Below are 16945 nucleotides of genomic sequence, written 5' to 3' on the forward strand. Positions count from 1 at the left end.
AGAATGAATGGGTTGGGCCAAAAATTGAAACGCTAGAGAAAAGAAACACATCTAGAATGTCATCATACAGTTAAGCTTTCTCAACAAGGGTGAGATAGTAAGATTGAAAGAGTACAGGCTTGGCAGAGTGTCAGTATGAGTGAGAACAGGTTTGTCCACTTCGCATAGATCAGGGATGCACAGACCTCTTGCTGTATCAATTTTTTTAGCTCATCATCTTTCTTCCACTCCTAAAAGGGAGTCTCTTCTTCAGTGAGAGCCCATGAAAGTTCTTGTAGAGTCAGTTATGTAACAGGACAACCATGAAGACATCTGTCAAACATGTCCCATATATGAACAGTGGGGTTTATGTAGGGACTCGAATACGGGCCATTCTGTAACTTCAATTTCAGGCTTTATAAGACATTTCTGCTGAAGTCCACCACTTAGGGCGGTGGTGCCCGTAACGCCACATTGCAGAGATAGCCAGATACTTGTCTTCATGTGGGGTTCCAGTGCATCGACGGACTTTCTCAACTCCCCTTTTGTACTGCCTTGTCTCCCTGTAGTATGTTGACAACGTCTGTATGATACATGGACACTACATTGCATATACTTGGTTGAATACAACATCCACAAATGACAAATGCTGTTTGTGTACCTCACTAGAAAACACTTAAGACACTGGTACTCTCATCCTCCTGATTAGTTACCTGACACTGTAAAGCATAACAGATGACCTCAGCAGTTTGGTCCCATAGGAACTTGCCATAAACTTCCAAAAGAGCCAATAAATGGCAAATGATTTTAACTCTTTTCTGCATCGAACCGGAATATTTAAAATGATGTAATAAGACCATAGGTACCCTTCTATCAAAATAGTCAACATACACGTGTTCCCCTAATTCAACTACTTTTCATATCTAGCGTGTGACTATAATGGACTGACAGTGTTGAGTGCTGCAGTGTGGGCTGTATCACAGGATGCTGAAACATCATAGGTGTGTTCATTAATTGGTGTGCTTGCAGTGTATGCCAAAAAAAGCTCCACTTTCTGCCACAAGGTTAAAATATGGTGCTGTAAGCAGTCAGAATGTGGTGGGAATGTAGGAAAAAGGGGATGACGACGAAACACATGATACTGGTGTTTCTAGCATATTGGTTAGGATATGATCAGAAGTTACATCATCTGTTCAGTGTGTTCTCCCGTGTCGGTAACATGCAGCATACGTAACATGACATGGTAGACAGTTGTTCGCAGCATATAAAGTGTAAGGGGATCGATACGTCATCAAAAGCTACCTTTCAGATTAGAACAATCCTAATACATCCCTGATGCAACACAATCTTTCAGATATCCCCACAGTCTAGTCACATGAATCTGGAAGCCACACCCCTTGAAATTACCTAGAGCTGATGCAGTTTTTACCAAAGGTTTCCAGCGCTAATCTTTCACATGGCAAGTGACGTGTTGCCCTGTCTGGTGTAAAAATATACAGAGGGAGAAATGGAAAGTTGCTACTCACCATATAGCGGAGATGCATAGCTTTCGGCCATTAAGGCCTTTGTCAGCAGTAGACACACACGCATACGCGCTTCTGCAGTCTCTGGATGGGGGTAAGGAGGTGGCTGGGGAGGGGAGGGATAGTATGGTGGGAGTGGCGGACAGTGAAATGTTGCAGTGTAGATGGAGGGTAGGAGAGAAGGTGCGGAGGGGGAGGGGTAAGTAGCGGAAAGGAGAGAAATAAAAAATAAAAGAAATTAAGACTGGGTGTGGCAGTGAAATGATGGCTGTGTAGTGCTGGAATGGGAACAGGGAGGGTGCTGGATGGGTGAGGACAGTGACTAACGAAGGTTGAGGCCAGGAGGGTTATGGGAACGTAGGATTTATTGCAGGGAAAGTTCTCACCTTGACAATTCAGAAAAGTTGGTGTTGGTGGGAAGGATTTATATGGCACAGGCTGTGAAGCAGTCATTAAGATGGGGGTATCATGTTTGGCAGCGTGTTAAGCTACAGGGTGGTCCACTTGTCTTTTGGCCACAGCTTGTTGGTTGTCGCGTCTGCATAGAATGCAGCACAGTGGTTGCAGCTTAGCTTGTAGATCACATGACTGGTTTCACAGGTAGCCCTGCCTTTGATGTGATAGGTAATGTTGGTGACTGGACTGGAGTAGGTGGTGGTAGGATGATGTATGGGACAGGTCTTCCATCTAGGCCTGTTACAGGGGTACGAGCCATGAGGTAAGGGATTGGGAACAGGTTGTGTAAGGATGGACGAGTATATTGTGTACATTCAGTGGACGGCAGAATACCATGGTAGGAAGGGTGGGAAGGATAGCGGGTAGGAAATTTCTCATTTCAGGGCACGACGAGAGGTAATCGAAATCCTGGCGGAGAATGTAATTCAGTTGCTCCAGTCCTGGATGGTGCTGAGTTAAGAGGGGAATGCTCCTATGTGGCCGGACTGTGAGACTTCGGGAGGTGGTAGGAGACTGGAAAGACAAGGCACGGGAGATTTGTTTTTGTACAAGGATGGGAGGATAATTACGGTCAATGAAGGCTTCAGTGAGACCCTCGGTATGTTTAGAGAGGGACTGCTTGTCACTGCAGAGGTGACGACCATGGGTGGTTAGGTTGTATGGAAGGGACTTCAGACAGCTGCCACCCGTTTCATGCAAAGAAGAAAGTGTGTGTGTGTGTGTGTGTGTGTGTGTGTGTGTGTGTGTGTGTGTGTGTGTGTGTGTGTGTGTACTGCTGACAAAGGCCTTAATGGCCGAAAGCTATGTTTGTGTGAATATTGTTATTGTGCCTATTGCGGCCCAGCATCTCAGTTATATGGTGAGTAGCAACTTTCCTTCTCTTGTATTGTTACATTCCATCCTGGATTTTCCATTGTTTGAAAATATACAGTGGTGTAGAGTTGTGTAGATACAATTGCATTCACGGTTCTTACATCAGTGTCACTGTACACTTAACAGACCCAAGATGTGCCGTCATGGAAAGAAACTGGACTGAAAACCGCACCACAGTCACATAAGCTGAGTGCAGTGGATATTCCTCCCAAAGATGTGGTGAAGTTGAAGCCTATATGAGATGGTTCAGTGTATTCATGGCACCATGCAGCCTAAAATGTGTTGTCTGTCAAATGAATATTCCCCAGCTGCACCATCCATTTTTGGGCATCCCAAAAGAACAAAGGGTAAAGTCATAGTGTTGTAGCCTATCTAAGGGCTTCATTTGGTGCACATTCTGAATCTTGTAGGGATACCAGTGTAAGATGCTCCGAAAAATCTTTTGAACTGTTGACCACGCAAGAGGGAATTCCCATGACAGAATTTGAGGCACATGTTGCACTGTGAGCTAGAGTCATTCGCTGTCAGCTATAGCCTCAGCAACTTGACCAACTATTGCCATGGAAATGGGCCACCTTGGTCTCTGGTGCATCACCTAATTCACCCGTTTCCTCATATTGCTTCATCGTATTCTTCGGCCCGTTGACATGGAATATCTTCACAGCTGTTTGTGTCAGCAGTATTCTCACAAGGCATTGCAGCTATTGCTGTCATTCTGATAAAAATACTTCACCAGCATTGCACAGTCTTCCTTCTCAATAGCCATTGTGTGTTGTATGGAAAACTTCAATCCTTTTAACCCTTTACTCAGTCACTTAACAAATTAAAGTAACATACTTTGCTTAGTGACAAACAGCATACTGACATCAAAACAGTAATATTTCACATTTTGGCTGCTTACACATCTATGTTGTCTCCTGGTGACACAAAGTGGAACTGTTCCCTTCCTTTCTCCCCACCCCCACCAGCATGCTCTGTGAGTGCACCAATTAATGATCATACTTAGAATGTTTGAGTCCTACAAAGTGTACACCCTGCACTGCAGCACTTGGAATACTGCCAGTTAAATTGTAACCACTCAGTATAATGCAACAGTTGTGATTCTCACTCATTGTTAAATATGGTTCACAGTTTCATAAGGAACACTTATTGGAGCTTTTGTAAAAGACAACACGTTTTTCGCATCTAAAAATAATGCACAAACACTAGGTAACAACACAAGCCTTTAAAAAATTAAGTATCCTCATTAGTGGGCCTGGTCTCCACATTTTGTCGCTCAAAAGTTACCTGAATGCATTGGCCATAATTTTCCAAGAAGTTCTATAGATTTTGTACAGAACTTTTGTGTGTTAAACTAATATATAATTGTTACTAAGATATTTTATAAATGATTAGACTGTTTGCAGTTGTGATGGACACACTATTATTTTCAGCTGATTGCAATATTGTGGTGGCCGGCTGTTGTGGCCGAGCGGTTCTAGGCGCTTCAGTCTGGAACTGCGCTGCTGATACGGTTGCAGGTTCAAATCCTGCCTGGGGCATGGATGTGTGTGATACTCTTAGGTTATTTAGGTTTAAGTAGTTCTAAGTCTAGGGGACTGATGACCTCAGATGTTTAGTCCCATAGAGCCATTTGAACCATTTGAATTTGAATCTTGGGGTATGAAATAGTATACTAATTGCCAGTCAGAATTTTTTAAAATGATTTAAATTGTTTTCCATCTCAAATTTTTCCCATCTCTGTATTTTCTCTCCCCAAGTTTCCTTAACATTTTTACAGATATGACGGATCGCACTCGTTTGGAAGGCCGTACTATTGATGTATCTCTCTTCTATTAGGTAAAGTGGGAAGAGTTAAAAAAGTCGCTTGTCATGTCTCATTTGCACCTAGAAATATAGAATCCATAGTATATGCATTTTCTTATGTGGTCATTGTAATGGTGTGGAAGTCTTGCTCTACACAGTCTTCGGAGTTCTCGTTTTTATTGTGGCTTCTGCAAAGAAGAATTGTGAAGCTGCTTTTGAACTTTTCTGACTTGAAGATTGTCCATTGTAGTTCGTTGACTTCATGTGTCGCTGTTTATAAATGTATTGTGTGTGAAATTCAGTGGAAGAACCTTTGTGTTAGGATTTTGTACTTTTAAAAGTTGTTTCTCACTACATTGATATATACTGACAGTAAACAAAATTCAGTAGGAACATTGTATTTTAGTTGGACAATTGTATTATTGCAGTCAGTCTTAAATAAATGAATGATTTCGTAAAAGTAAAAGGTGTTTTCGATTTTTGCTGAGGTATCTGCACGATGTGTGTCTGGCATGATTGTTGTGGTTGTTGTACAAACTAGATTCTGTTGCCCTCAATTCAAGAAATGTGTTGTATTCTTGTGGTGCGCGTTGAAAATAGTGTCAGTGAATCTCAGGCATTTGTTTGAAACCTGTTTGTTTTAAGTAAGCAGGTATTTGCAGCAGCTGGATGCAGTGTCATATTGTTTTCACTGCCCGTTTCGCTAGTGGATTCATCGCTGACATTGAACAACAGGCTGTTTTCGGTTTGGTAGTTACAAACCTCATCAGCTTGACAGATGTATTGTTTCCCCTGGGAAGTTGTCTGGTAAGTTCTATAGGCAAAGGATAAATAGAATGGTGGTGATTGCACCTGCTTAATTTTTATTTTACTTTTGGCCAGTTCTTCAAGTAGTGCTCTCTGAATTTTGAGGAGTTTTATCAGTTTCCCTATTTGTGTCGATACATGTGTAATTGTTGTCTTGAGATATTGGTACTTCCATTATAAATTAGTATTAATCCCATTATAAACTAAGTTTTGCCATTACGGTGAAACAGTTGTTTGATTACAAATCTCTGCTGGACTGAAATTGAACGAATGCTACAAGGAAATGGAATGTTGTGTATTACAGTTAACTTTTAACGGCAGTTTCACTGCATTTTTGTTACTTCTCTTCCACTTCAGCCAAAGTATGCTAATCTTGGTGTAACCAATAATTGGTTTAGAGTTGATTACATGTCGGTTGCGTTTACACACACACACACACACACACACACACACACACACACACACACACAGTCACACAGTTTGGGCTGTTAAACCTGAATAGTTAATGACACAGTATGGAGTTCAATTGTTCGAAAATTGGTACAAATGTTTAAAGGTATTCAAAATTTAGTTCAGTTGTAGGGCACAAACTTCTACTGAAGGTGGAATTCTACTGAAGGTGGTAGTCTCGTAGGAAGTATCTTCGTGAGCTTATGTGCTAATTGTGTAAATCTTCATTCAGTTTTTGTGTTTTTGTTTGGATTTTTCTGGAATCTAATCTTCGCATTTATTTTGGTGCATTATTAAATACAATATTCAGCAGCTTTGTAGTATTGTGAGTGAAGAAATGTGACTGATCTTTTCACATACAATAATACATATGGTATTATTTGCAGCTTCTCATTTAAAGAATGTAAAAGTTTGTAAGAAAATTTCACACTCGCAAGAATGAGATTGAATTTAGTGTTGCAAAACAACTGTATCAAAGCTGTTTGTGTTAATGGTTTTGCTGATACTGTTAAATGTGTTGTAAAAGCTTGTGTAATTACTCACTCAAAAGAAGGAAATGAGATGTATGAAGGAATTACTGAATTTGAGTCGGTTTGTCACATAATAGTAAACAGTTTTTCTTTTTGTTGGGGTAATTTGGTAAATGGTGGGAAAAGTGTGTGGCCTGTTTATAGTTACTGTTCTGTGCCTGTTTCTCAGTGTTGCAAATTTGTGAGGTTTCAAGCATTATTTGCCAGTATTTGTGGATCTGGCTTAGAGGACTCAGATAATTGATGCACTAAACTGCAGTGCAGCGTATCATGTTCCAATAATATGGACAACGCTACTTTCCTTGCTTAATGTTGGATCAATTTAAGTTTTATGTATCTGTGTGATGTGGTTAGCAAATGGAGTTGACCAGATACTGGTCTTTTATAGATGTTATACTTTCATTTTAGTCCATTTGGTTTAACCAACAACATATTAGAGCACCTCCACTTGTGGCATCAGAGTTACTGTGCAAGGAGGTAGGTTTTGGAAGCCTACTTTCAGATGACTGCTAATTTAATAGCAACTAAAAGTTCTGTAGAGGATCTACTGAGATATCAGAAGTCATCATTCAGAATATTAAAAAATTTGAAATACGTGGGCACTCAGTTTGTCATCTGTTAACAGAAGTGCCATGTAAACTAAACTCGAATGTTAATTTGAAATTGAAATGTTAACTCTGGACATTGTGCTTTAACACTCTGTGGAACATGGAAGGTATTTTGATTGATATTTTTGGGTGGTGTTAGTTGGCCACATGTTTCATCTCGCTACATTGAGATTGCACAGTTTTAATTTGATTATACTTGTACAGATTCAACATTCCATTTTCTCAGTTTCTATGCCAGTGAATGTATGTAAAGCAATGTATACTTGAATTACTTCACTTTGTGTGTGAAGATTTTAATATATTATGAATGTTCCATGATTTTTGTATAAAGTTGTCAGTGAATTTGTCCTCTTTACAGTCTGAAATTTGGGAAAGTTCTTTGCACCATGTATGTTATTAATGTTGCCATTTGTACTGTTTTCATTTTTCTTGGCTTTTTACAAATTTTTCAGTGAGTGCTTCTGTCTACTTTGATTCCCTGTTACCTGATGATAGAGAAATATTTCTGATTTTTGTGGAATTTATTTTGTGGAACTCAGTAAGCCATGAAAATCCTTCTGATCCTTCTTGTATTAATTGCTATTTTAATTGTTAACCTAGTTGCTGGGTTCAAGGTTGTACATAGCTGGTGACTAGAAAAAGGTGTCACAGTTACTGGAAGTATGTGCAGTATGAAGGAGTAAGAGAGGTGCAGATAGATAAAATTTTGGAATGTTGTGTATAATATACTGTAAAGGCTGAGGTGTTTGTATGTTGCCGAAAAGTAAAATAATAGTTCATCCTAGTTAGGAAGCATTTTACTGCAACAGTTCCATTTCCATGACTTTGAATGATTTAGAGATGTCACTGTTTCAAGGCGATGTGAAAGTTCTATACTTTTCAAGGAAGTGTTTTACTGTATGTGTATTTTAGTGATCCTTCAGAAATGACATTCCTAAGTAGTTCAGTCCATAGTAGTTATAAAACAATGTTCACCTTTCTCATTTATCTTCGTCTTTGTAATGAGTAGAGAATGTTCTTTGAAATCATTGCTTAAGGGTATTGTATAACAAAGGAAACCTTTTGCTTCTATTTGAAAGGTGATTGAAAATTCCACTGCCTTTAGTCAGTTTTTGTAAGAGAGATAAAACTTCATGGCACATAGTGTGTTGCTTACTACACAGTAATGTTGGGCTACGTAAAAAATGTTTGACAATGTTACAATGTCTGCAAGTTTGAAAAAGTTGTCACATTTCTGGCTGTTTCTAAGTAAATAAATTGGCATGTTGTCGCAAATAAGATATGCTTTGTACTATACAAAGGTTGTTGAACTTTGAGGAACTGATGATGTTGCTTCCCTTTTTTTCCACTGGAGAGAAAACTTGGCCCAAAAGTTCTTCCTTTCCCTGCTATTCAGAAGGGGGAGAAATCACATGAAACCAAATATGAAGTGACATTTCAGCAATAAAGTCTGTGACCTTTTAATGAGGTTACTGCAGTGTATCCACTTAACATGCATAGTTAAACAAGTGCCTGGTGCTTGTGTGGTTGTCGGCTATGGCCTAAAATTTTGGAAATTTCTGTTCTACACTTGGGTGCACTGGCACACAGAACTACTTCAGAACATGTAGGGTAGCCAGGTGGAAAATGAGATCACGTGATAAGTTTGAAAGCTGTCCGATACTTATGAATCACACATTTTAAAAGAATTTAGGTTTAATACTTTCATTTCCAGTACAAAACAAATGTAATCCAACCAAGAAATCGCAAGCAAGTGTGATAAATAATAAGTCTTCAAAAAATCATAACTATTATAAAATATTTATGCAATGAAGTAACAAAATCGAAAATACCCTTTCGTCCACAGGTGAAAAGAACTCTAAATGTTTGCGTGTAATATTAATACAGCAATTCAAACAGAATCCAGGATTTTTGAATCAGTGTACATACTGTTCTGTCATGTATGTAGGCTTGGCCTATTTTAATAACTTCTACATCTGTTCCTTGTGCCATGCTTTTTTCCCCCATCAGTTTCTCCTGCTGTTGTACAAGGTGAGTTTGTTCAGAAGGTCTCTTTATCATAATTTCCATTGCTGGCAGCTGTTTTTTCGTCCGGCAGCACCATTTGAATCATCAAATGTTTATTATGTAGAGAATGTGAATTGCAGTGTAGTATCATTTACAGGAATTACCATGTTACAGGCAAGGGTCTTTAATTCACATGGATATTATTTTTAGTACTGCCTATCAGTACCATATATACATGTAATATAATCACCAATTGCTAAAGATCTTGAGTCTATTTACTGGTGTTCGGCCAATACTTCCACCATTTTATGAAGTGGTTTTTAGGAAATATAACAGACCCTTACAGTTCATTCTTTGCAATCAGGCTTTGTGGCTACTGAAAGTAGTATGTCCACTTTCCTAGTTTTGCAGATACATATTTAAAATAGTCCTTGAATGTAATACTATCCTAATGTAATGTATTTCCAGGCTCAAGAGTCTTAGTGTTGGTGAAACTGTTCTAATTATCCATGTAAATTTGAAGACCAGCTTGCTGCTTATTCACTAACCTTTCCCAATATGACCTTTCCTGCTTAAGTCCCATATTATCAAACATATATGTGTACATATCATATTTATAAATAACTGTTCATAATGTTCAGCATGTGCATCATGTTTTACATATATATTTTCTGTCACTCTCTCTCTAAAAGAGTGATTAAACTATTGTGGGTAATACATTTAAGATATTTCCTTACAACTTCTGCCAGATTAAAACTGTGCTGGACCGAGACTTCAACTGGGAACCTTTGTCTTTTGCGGGCAAGTGCTCTTCAAAATGCTCTACTGCCTACGAAAGTCAAAGATTTACAGTTAGTCTTTGTCCAGCATGCAGTTTTAATGTCCCTTGAAGTTTCATATCAGTGCACGTTTGGCTGCAGAGTGAAAATTTCATTCAAGCCATTTTCTTGTTTTGCATTTTGCTGGATTATGGGTTAACATTTGCTACTGCTTTGTCACCACTGTCAAGTTTATGTATTTGGAATCGTCCTCTGGTTTTCCTTATTTTTATTTGTGGTTTGCATTGTTTCATATGAAGTTGGGAGAACTTTCCCGTAAGGCTTCGTCAGGTATTTGGGCAAATACACACACAAAATGTGGACAGTAGACTGAATAATATATTTTTGCAGTGTGTTAAGCAATCCTCCTGTTCTCTTTTGTTTGGATCATCAGAATCATAACACTGGGTAATTGGCACATCTCTGGGTGAAATCAGTGCACCCATATTTTTTCAACAGTTAAAATGTTGATTATTGTTGTTCTACTTTTGTTCAGTGTATCAAGCACCCACTGAGAGAATATGATAACAGGTTTTTTCTGTTTGTGGAGTGTGTGCTAAAGTAGCTTCTGACTGCAAAACTTACAAATGTGAAGAGTTGCAAACAAAAATTTAACTACACCAGACTTTGATCTTCAGTACCTGCCAGCATACAAAACACTTCCGGTTGTAAAGTGATGGATTTTGTGCAGCTGGACTGATTTTTGTTGTACAAACTGTTTTACCTTGAGAATTTTGAGCCATCGGGCTGTGACAATGGAGTGAAAAGATCTCCAAATAAAGATGTAGTAATCTTTCAATTACATGGTTATTGGTTGATATGTGGCACAAGGCAGCGGATGCTTTCTCACCCATTCTAATTGTTGCACATCAGTCGACCAAAGTTAATTTTTATCTTATATTGAAACCCTTTACTGAGACGTACAGACTTGGACGAAATGTTCTGGCACTTTTATTAATGGCTATAGCTTACATTGATTAAAATAAGCCTTCATGATTTTTGAAAACTTTATAGCATATATGTCCACTGTGTACAGTAATGAGACTAGGAAGATAAATTCCAAAAAGATTCTGTACAATTTGAAAGTAGTATTACAAATTCAGGCACCATTTTACTTTAAAGGTAGTGATGTAGGTAGTACTCTGGATTCAGTATATCACTTAATTACCACCACCTATCCAATGCAAATTGTTGTTCTGAGGCTGAAGCATTTTAAATATGCTGCTCTGATCCTGGGGTGTATTTAGTACTCGCAAATGTTGCTGCAGGATATGTTAACTTCAACCCCTTTATACTCTTGAGTTGTGAATATTAAAGTATTTACCAAAAATGTACATCCAGTATCATTCGTCATATATAGTTCACTGTTCAGCAAGTTCGTGCTACATGCTACCACCAGATCTCATACTCATTGCTACAGTGTGATAGATTTTGTCAAGTGCCTGTTGGGGTTTTGTTGGCCCTGTCATTATAAAAAGATAAGTCTCTGCTACCGTGCTGGTTTCCAATTTAGTTGATTGTGGTGTGCATTTTAAAATATGTTGGATGTTCAGATAGAATAAATCTATATGGATCACACATTTTGTGGACAGGTTTTCTTCCATCTCCAGTCATTGTTGTGAATTGCCTTTCAAACACTTGTTCCAGTAACAACTTAAATTTTATTGTTTTGTCACTGTGCACAATGTGTTGTGATGTTCTCGGCAAGGTAGCAATTGCAGATATACCATCAGAAATTTATTTTCAGTTGCCTCTTGACTTGTGTTGAAAAATTCGTAATATTTGAAACAGGTTAATCTGTGATTTAAACATAAGTCATGGTTCATTCCTGTTCATGCACTGTTGTACTATTTCTGATAGTTGTCTGTTAAAATGTCATATATTAAATTAAAAAGCAATCAAATAATCACAGCCTGTGTATAAGTGTATGCAACATAAAGTACTTCTATATTACGATACATCAGCATTTAGCAAGTGAAGTTGTATATCCGGTTACTGAATTGGCAAAGGGACACAAATAAGTCTTCAGTTACATTTGAAACAGTTTAAAAGTTATCTAAGGAAATTACTGCTGTATGCACTCATTTCAAATAGTAAATGTTTACATTCAATGTGGACATCATCTTGAAAAAATGTTGTGCAGGTAGAAAATAAAAACTTAATTCAAAGAGCAGTGAGGAAATGTCTGGGATTAGGATAATGTTGTTGCACATCAGCATACTTTGTGCACAGGTGAAATGGAAAACAGATCATTGCTGCTTTCAGTTTTCTTTGTACTGCAATCTTCATGTTTCTGATACAATTCAGAAACATCGTTTTTAAAATACTTCACTTCAGCCGTTGGCAAGTGTACGTTGGGACATGTTTCTGGTCACGTAACAATTTTTATAATTGCCATTACACTGTCAGTTTTATTGTTGAGTGGACGGAATGTGAATGAAACAATGTATGGAATGTGGAGGAATATTGTATTCAGCCTCAGGAAATTAGTCATCTCTACATTCGAAATGATAAAATTACCATTGAAATAAAGGCAGTTTAAATCCAGATTGTATTGAAAGGAATGTGTGGCTGCTGATTTGTTTTACTGCCTTACGATGCTACCTGTCTTAAGCTGGTTTGTAATTAGTACTTGTCCATTCTCTGCTGAAAGATTAGAGTGGCAGTGTACCAGAAATTAACTGTTATTTGTGGTAATTGTCACTTCATGATGAATTTTACTGTTCTCTGTTTTAATGAATTTTGAATATGGAGTCGGAAAGTCCTGAGCAGCTGTTTCCATTGAAATTGTCAAAAGTTTCTGTACTTAAGATTACAAGTATCAAAATTCTTACGCGATTGTAAGTCGGTCACAATGCTCACACCTTAAAGATGTCACAGAATCCATTTTCAGTAAACCATTGATAACTTAGGTATGAGTGAGGCATTGATTCTTAAACCAGCATTGACAAAAACAATTTTAGTGCACAGGTTGGAACAGTTTATCAGTTTTTTTAGACTGTTTGCTATATTCAGAAATTAACAAAATTCATTTTGCATCAAAGCAGAATAATTCTGCAGTAAGATTTTTCGTGTTTGGTAAGTTATTGTGGGTTTTGCTTGATGTAATTTATGGGCTCGTTTAGATAGTTCATTGTTATGTAATGTAGTTGTTCATATACTGCTGCAGAAGACATGCAAAGTATTTTCAAATTTTTGCTAATGAGTTTTTTCCAGCGTCAAGAGTGCTGTGAATTTCGATGATGGTGTTGTGGCTCTCAAACTGCGTCTGATAATCTTCACTTGATGTCCTGTTCTGTGTGAGGCTGGTCAGAAGTAACTAAGTAATGCCTTTCTTATGAAACATAAATACTCTTTCCTTTTATTTATATTTAAATGTAACTCATGTATAAATGTTTATACAAGTTCTGAAGAATATCCTTAATTGCTCAGGTTTCTCTCTTGTATCTTTGTTGCTCTTTGAGCTCAGTCTTCTTGGTATGCACTTGCAAAGTGCTTATAAATTGTAAATTTCATAACTGTAGCCACCGTTTTAAGTTTTCTTTGGTGTTTTGCATGTTTTTAACAAGTTATTCTTAGAACTGTAAGAAGTGTTTTTTTTTTACATTCAGTATAGTAATAAGTCGCACAAAATAACAGCAGTCGTACGTGTAACATTTTAATAGCATAGCTCCATGTCACTTCTTATGTTTTAAAAAATGCATCATTCAATGTAGCATCTGCATTCACATAGGTGATAATGGTAAATTTTACATACATTTCATAATATTTTCACAAAGTAAAGTGTCCATTTCATATATCGAATTGTAAATTGTCTGTAAAATTTGAGTCTCCACATGCACAAAATATTTACACCTGCGAATTGCACACGAGCTAACAAGATTAGTAGCCAAGCAATTTGTGCAGCATAATACAGTAAAGGCATGACATTACAGCAAATAATCTGATGGAATTTAATTTGAACTGTAATTGGTTATGGCGATACAAAACTGTTCAAATGAAACTTATGCCGATACAGCTTTTATGTAGGATACTTGGGGTGAAATGGAAAATGAGTAATTACTCAACTACAAAAAGAGCAAAATGAAGCTATTCAGAATAGAAGGAAGAATGTTCCTTAGAGATTTTTAAAGTGGAAATTATTGAAGTAGTGTGTTGTTGAAAAACATGACTATATGAAATAAATACTGAAATAATTTTATGCTAAATTTGTTGAGGTAAACACAGATGGTGTTTAAAAAAAGTTTTGCACACTCTAATTTTTTATTTTTTACAGGAGAATGAAATTTTTTGTGAACATACGTGGAACATTGAGCTATACATTGAGCCTACTCAGTGTAGCCTCCTTCAGGTGTGACTCATGTGGCCCAACGTTCTTTCAATGATGTAAATGCACTTGGGTAAAATTCTGGGGATTGACTTTTATAACATTGCTTGACACAGGAAATAAGGTCTTTTCGTCAATATCAAATGTTTTACCATGCAGGTGGCCGGAGGGGTAAAAATTGGGCGAAGCCAAGTCCAGACTGTAGGGAGGATGAGGAACAATTGTCCAACCAATTTTCCTGATTTTCTCCTGCTTCATAAGGGCTGCATTGGGTTTGGCATTGTCATGGTGTAGTCTGATGAGCTGACCTGAAGGTGTGGTCTGTGGGCCTTGAAGGCACGTCGCAGCTTGTCCAATGACAAACCGTAATGGCTCTAGTTAATTGTGGAGCCAGGTTCCAAAAAGTCATTGAAAATTACACCACATTGATCCCTGAAGGAGACTCTCACCTTTCGTGAAAGTCTTGGTTTCTTCTTCCGAGGGGAATGCGGATGATGCCACTCCATGTATTGGATTTGGCTCTCGGGTTTGGACGAAAACAACCATGTTTCATCCTGGGGAATGATGCCATCAAAACACTGTTTCCACTCCTCAGTAACAGTCTTCACGAGACTGTCGCACACATTCCTCTTCATCGTTTTCATTTCTCATGTCAGTAATCTAGGCATCCAATGTGCACAGAATTTTCTGTACCCTGGTGACTGTACCAGTGATACCACATTACCCAGTAACAAGTCATTTCAGCAAGTCTTGTCACACATCTGTCAATTTGGATGATGTGATAAATATGTCTCCTTATCACAGCACTCACTGCCCTCCATGGTCTACTGCATCGTGGATTGTTCAGTAGAAAGGAATCACCTTTAAATCTCTGCAACCACTGCTGGATACTGCTGTGATCTACTGTGTCCTCTCCATAAACAGGGAGCAACTTCCTGTGAATCAAAGTGGCAGTCGTTGCCAGTCTTGAAGAGCAACTCATGGTGGACCATTGTCGCAACCTGATATCTACTTCACAGTCCATTATGGCTCACCTGTAAATAAGAGAAATTACTTTTATATACCAACTTGTAGCTACATGTTCAAAGTATGTTCACAAAAAATTTCATTCTCCTCCTGCAAAAAATAAAAGAAATTAGAAGACCGTGCAAGTCTTCCTGAACACCTTTTGCAGCTCTGCCTAGAATACATAAAGTGATTACTTCCTCATTTTGAATACCAAAATGTAATGCCTAAAAAGAACGATGTATCAAAATATACCTGAAATTATGTGCAAGAAGTTGTGGCATAGTGAATTGAGAAGTTGCACAAAATATTGAATAGCAGTTGCAAGAAGTATAATTAAAGATGTGTCAGCAGTATAAAAAGGTGTCTACTTAGACTTTCATACTTCCGGTATGAAAGACTGAAGTTTCGATAATGTATTACAAAATTTCATGTAAAGGGGCAGTGTGTTAAAATCCTTAGCCACTGTCTTAAGTTTGTTTTCCATAGTGTTCCTAAATCAGTTCAGTGTTCCTAAATCAGTTCAGTGTTCCTAAATCAGTTCAGTGTTCCTAAATCAGTTCAGTGTTCCTAAATCAGTTCAGTGTTCCTAAATCAGTTCAGTGTTCCTAAATCAGTTCAGTGTTCCTAAATCAGTTCAGTGTTCCTAAATCAGTTCAGTGTTCCTAAATCAGTTCAGTGTTCCTAAATCAGTTCAGTGTTCCTAAATCAGTTCAGTGTTCCTAAATCAGTTCAGTGTTCCTAAATCAGTTCAGTGTTCCTAAATCAGTTCAGTGTTCCTAAATCAGTTCAGTGTTCCTAAATCAGTTCAGATGAACGTTATGATGATTTCCTTAAAAAGGCTGTGCAACTTAATGGTGAAGGAATAATCTTCTTCTCATGACTTGTGTGTGAGGTAGCTGGTTAGGGAGCAGATTATTCTGGTAACTGTTCATTTGAGAGCAGTCACAAATGGTAGTATATTGTGATTTCATTGCCATTAGTATGTCTGCACCTTTGAGTAAACATTTGACAATGGCTAGATATACGTGAATACTATTTGTGGGAGTAAAAAGAGCTGTAACTAAATATTACTGCTTCAGTGAACCATGTCACTCTCATTTTGAAACAGAAAGCACAACACAGAATTTGTCTTTAAAGTAAATAGGAAGACTGAAAAATCCAAATGTGGATGGTCAGGCAGTTGGAGGCTTCCTAAATAACATGAAATGATGATTTCCTTTAAGTATCTGGATTTGTGGTGCAATGAATTTTTGAAAGGATACTGTACAATTTTCTGAACTGACATTGTAATAATATTCTGCAGCCAATACTATGACTAATACTTATGTTGATGTGGAAAGAAAGAAAATTAGGTAACAAATTGTGAGTGCTGTAAAATTCTTCACAGGAAGAGACCACCTCTCACTGCCTTTAACATTATACATGTTTTTACTTTATCTTTAAAACAGCTTATTTTCTGGTCTGGAAATCCTGTTAAGTGCACCAATTTATTCATTCTCCACTTGTGTGTGAATCAGATGCTACAGTGATGAAAATTAACGATTTGTTTTATAATAGCAAAATGACTAATCTTAATTTTCAGTCATTGAAAAATTGTTCAGTTTAATGACAACAGTTCTCACACAATTGTAAAAACTGTTCAAAAAGTAATTATGGATGATACTGTAATTTGTCACATACATAATATAGAGTAATTAAGAACAGAATCATAATATTACTAGGAAATAGGTGCTCTCTTGTTGACTAAATACTA

General features: G+C 37.5%; 1 protein-coding gene across 2 annotated transcripts in view; it reads left to right on the plus strand.

Annotated features, from left to right (window-relative positions):
* The window catches only part of LOC126094927 (myelin expression factor 2), a 72972-nt gene extending 67869 nt beyond the window's left edge, over positions 1-5103 (plus strand). For both annotated transcript variants that reach the window (XM_049909575.1, XM_049909574.1), the window contains exon 11: positions 4612-5103. In XM_049909575.1, the coding sequence (XP_049765532.1) occupies positions 4612-4670 (59 nt within the window). In that variant the 3' untranslated portion in view covers positions 4671-5103. The remainder of the gene's footprint in view (positions 1-4611) is intronic.
* The last annotated feature ends 11842 nt before the right edge of the window (positions 5104-16945 follow it).

The sequence above is a fragment of the Schistocerca cancellata genome, chromosome 8, assembly GCF_023864275.1.
Source record: "Schistocerca cancellata isolate TAMUIC-IGC-003103 chromosome 8, iqSchCanc2.1, whole genome shotgun sequence".
In the NCBI taxonomy this organism is placed as follows: Eukaryota; Metazoa; Arthropoda; class Insecta; order Orthoptera; family Acrididae; genus Schistocerca; species Schistocerca cancellata.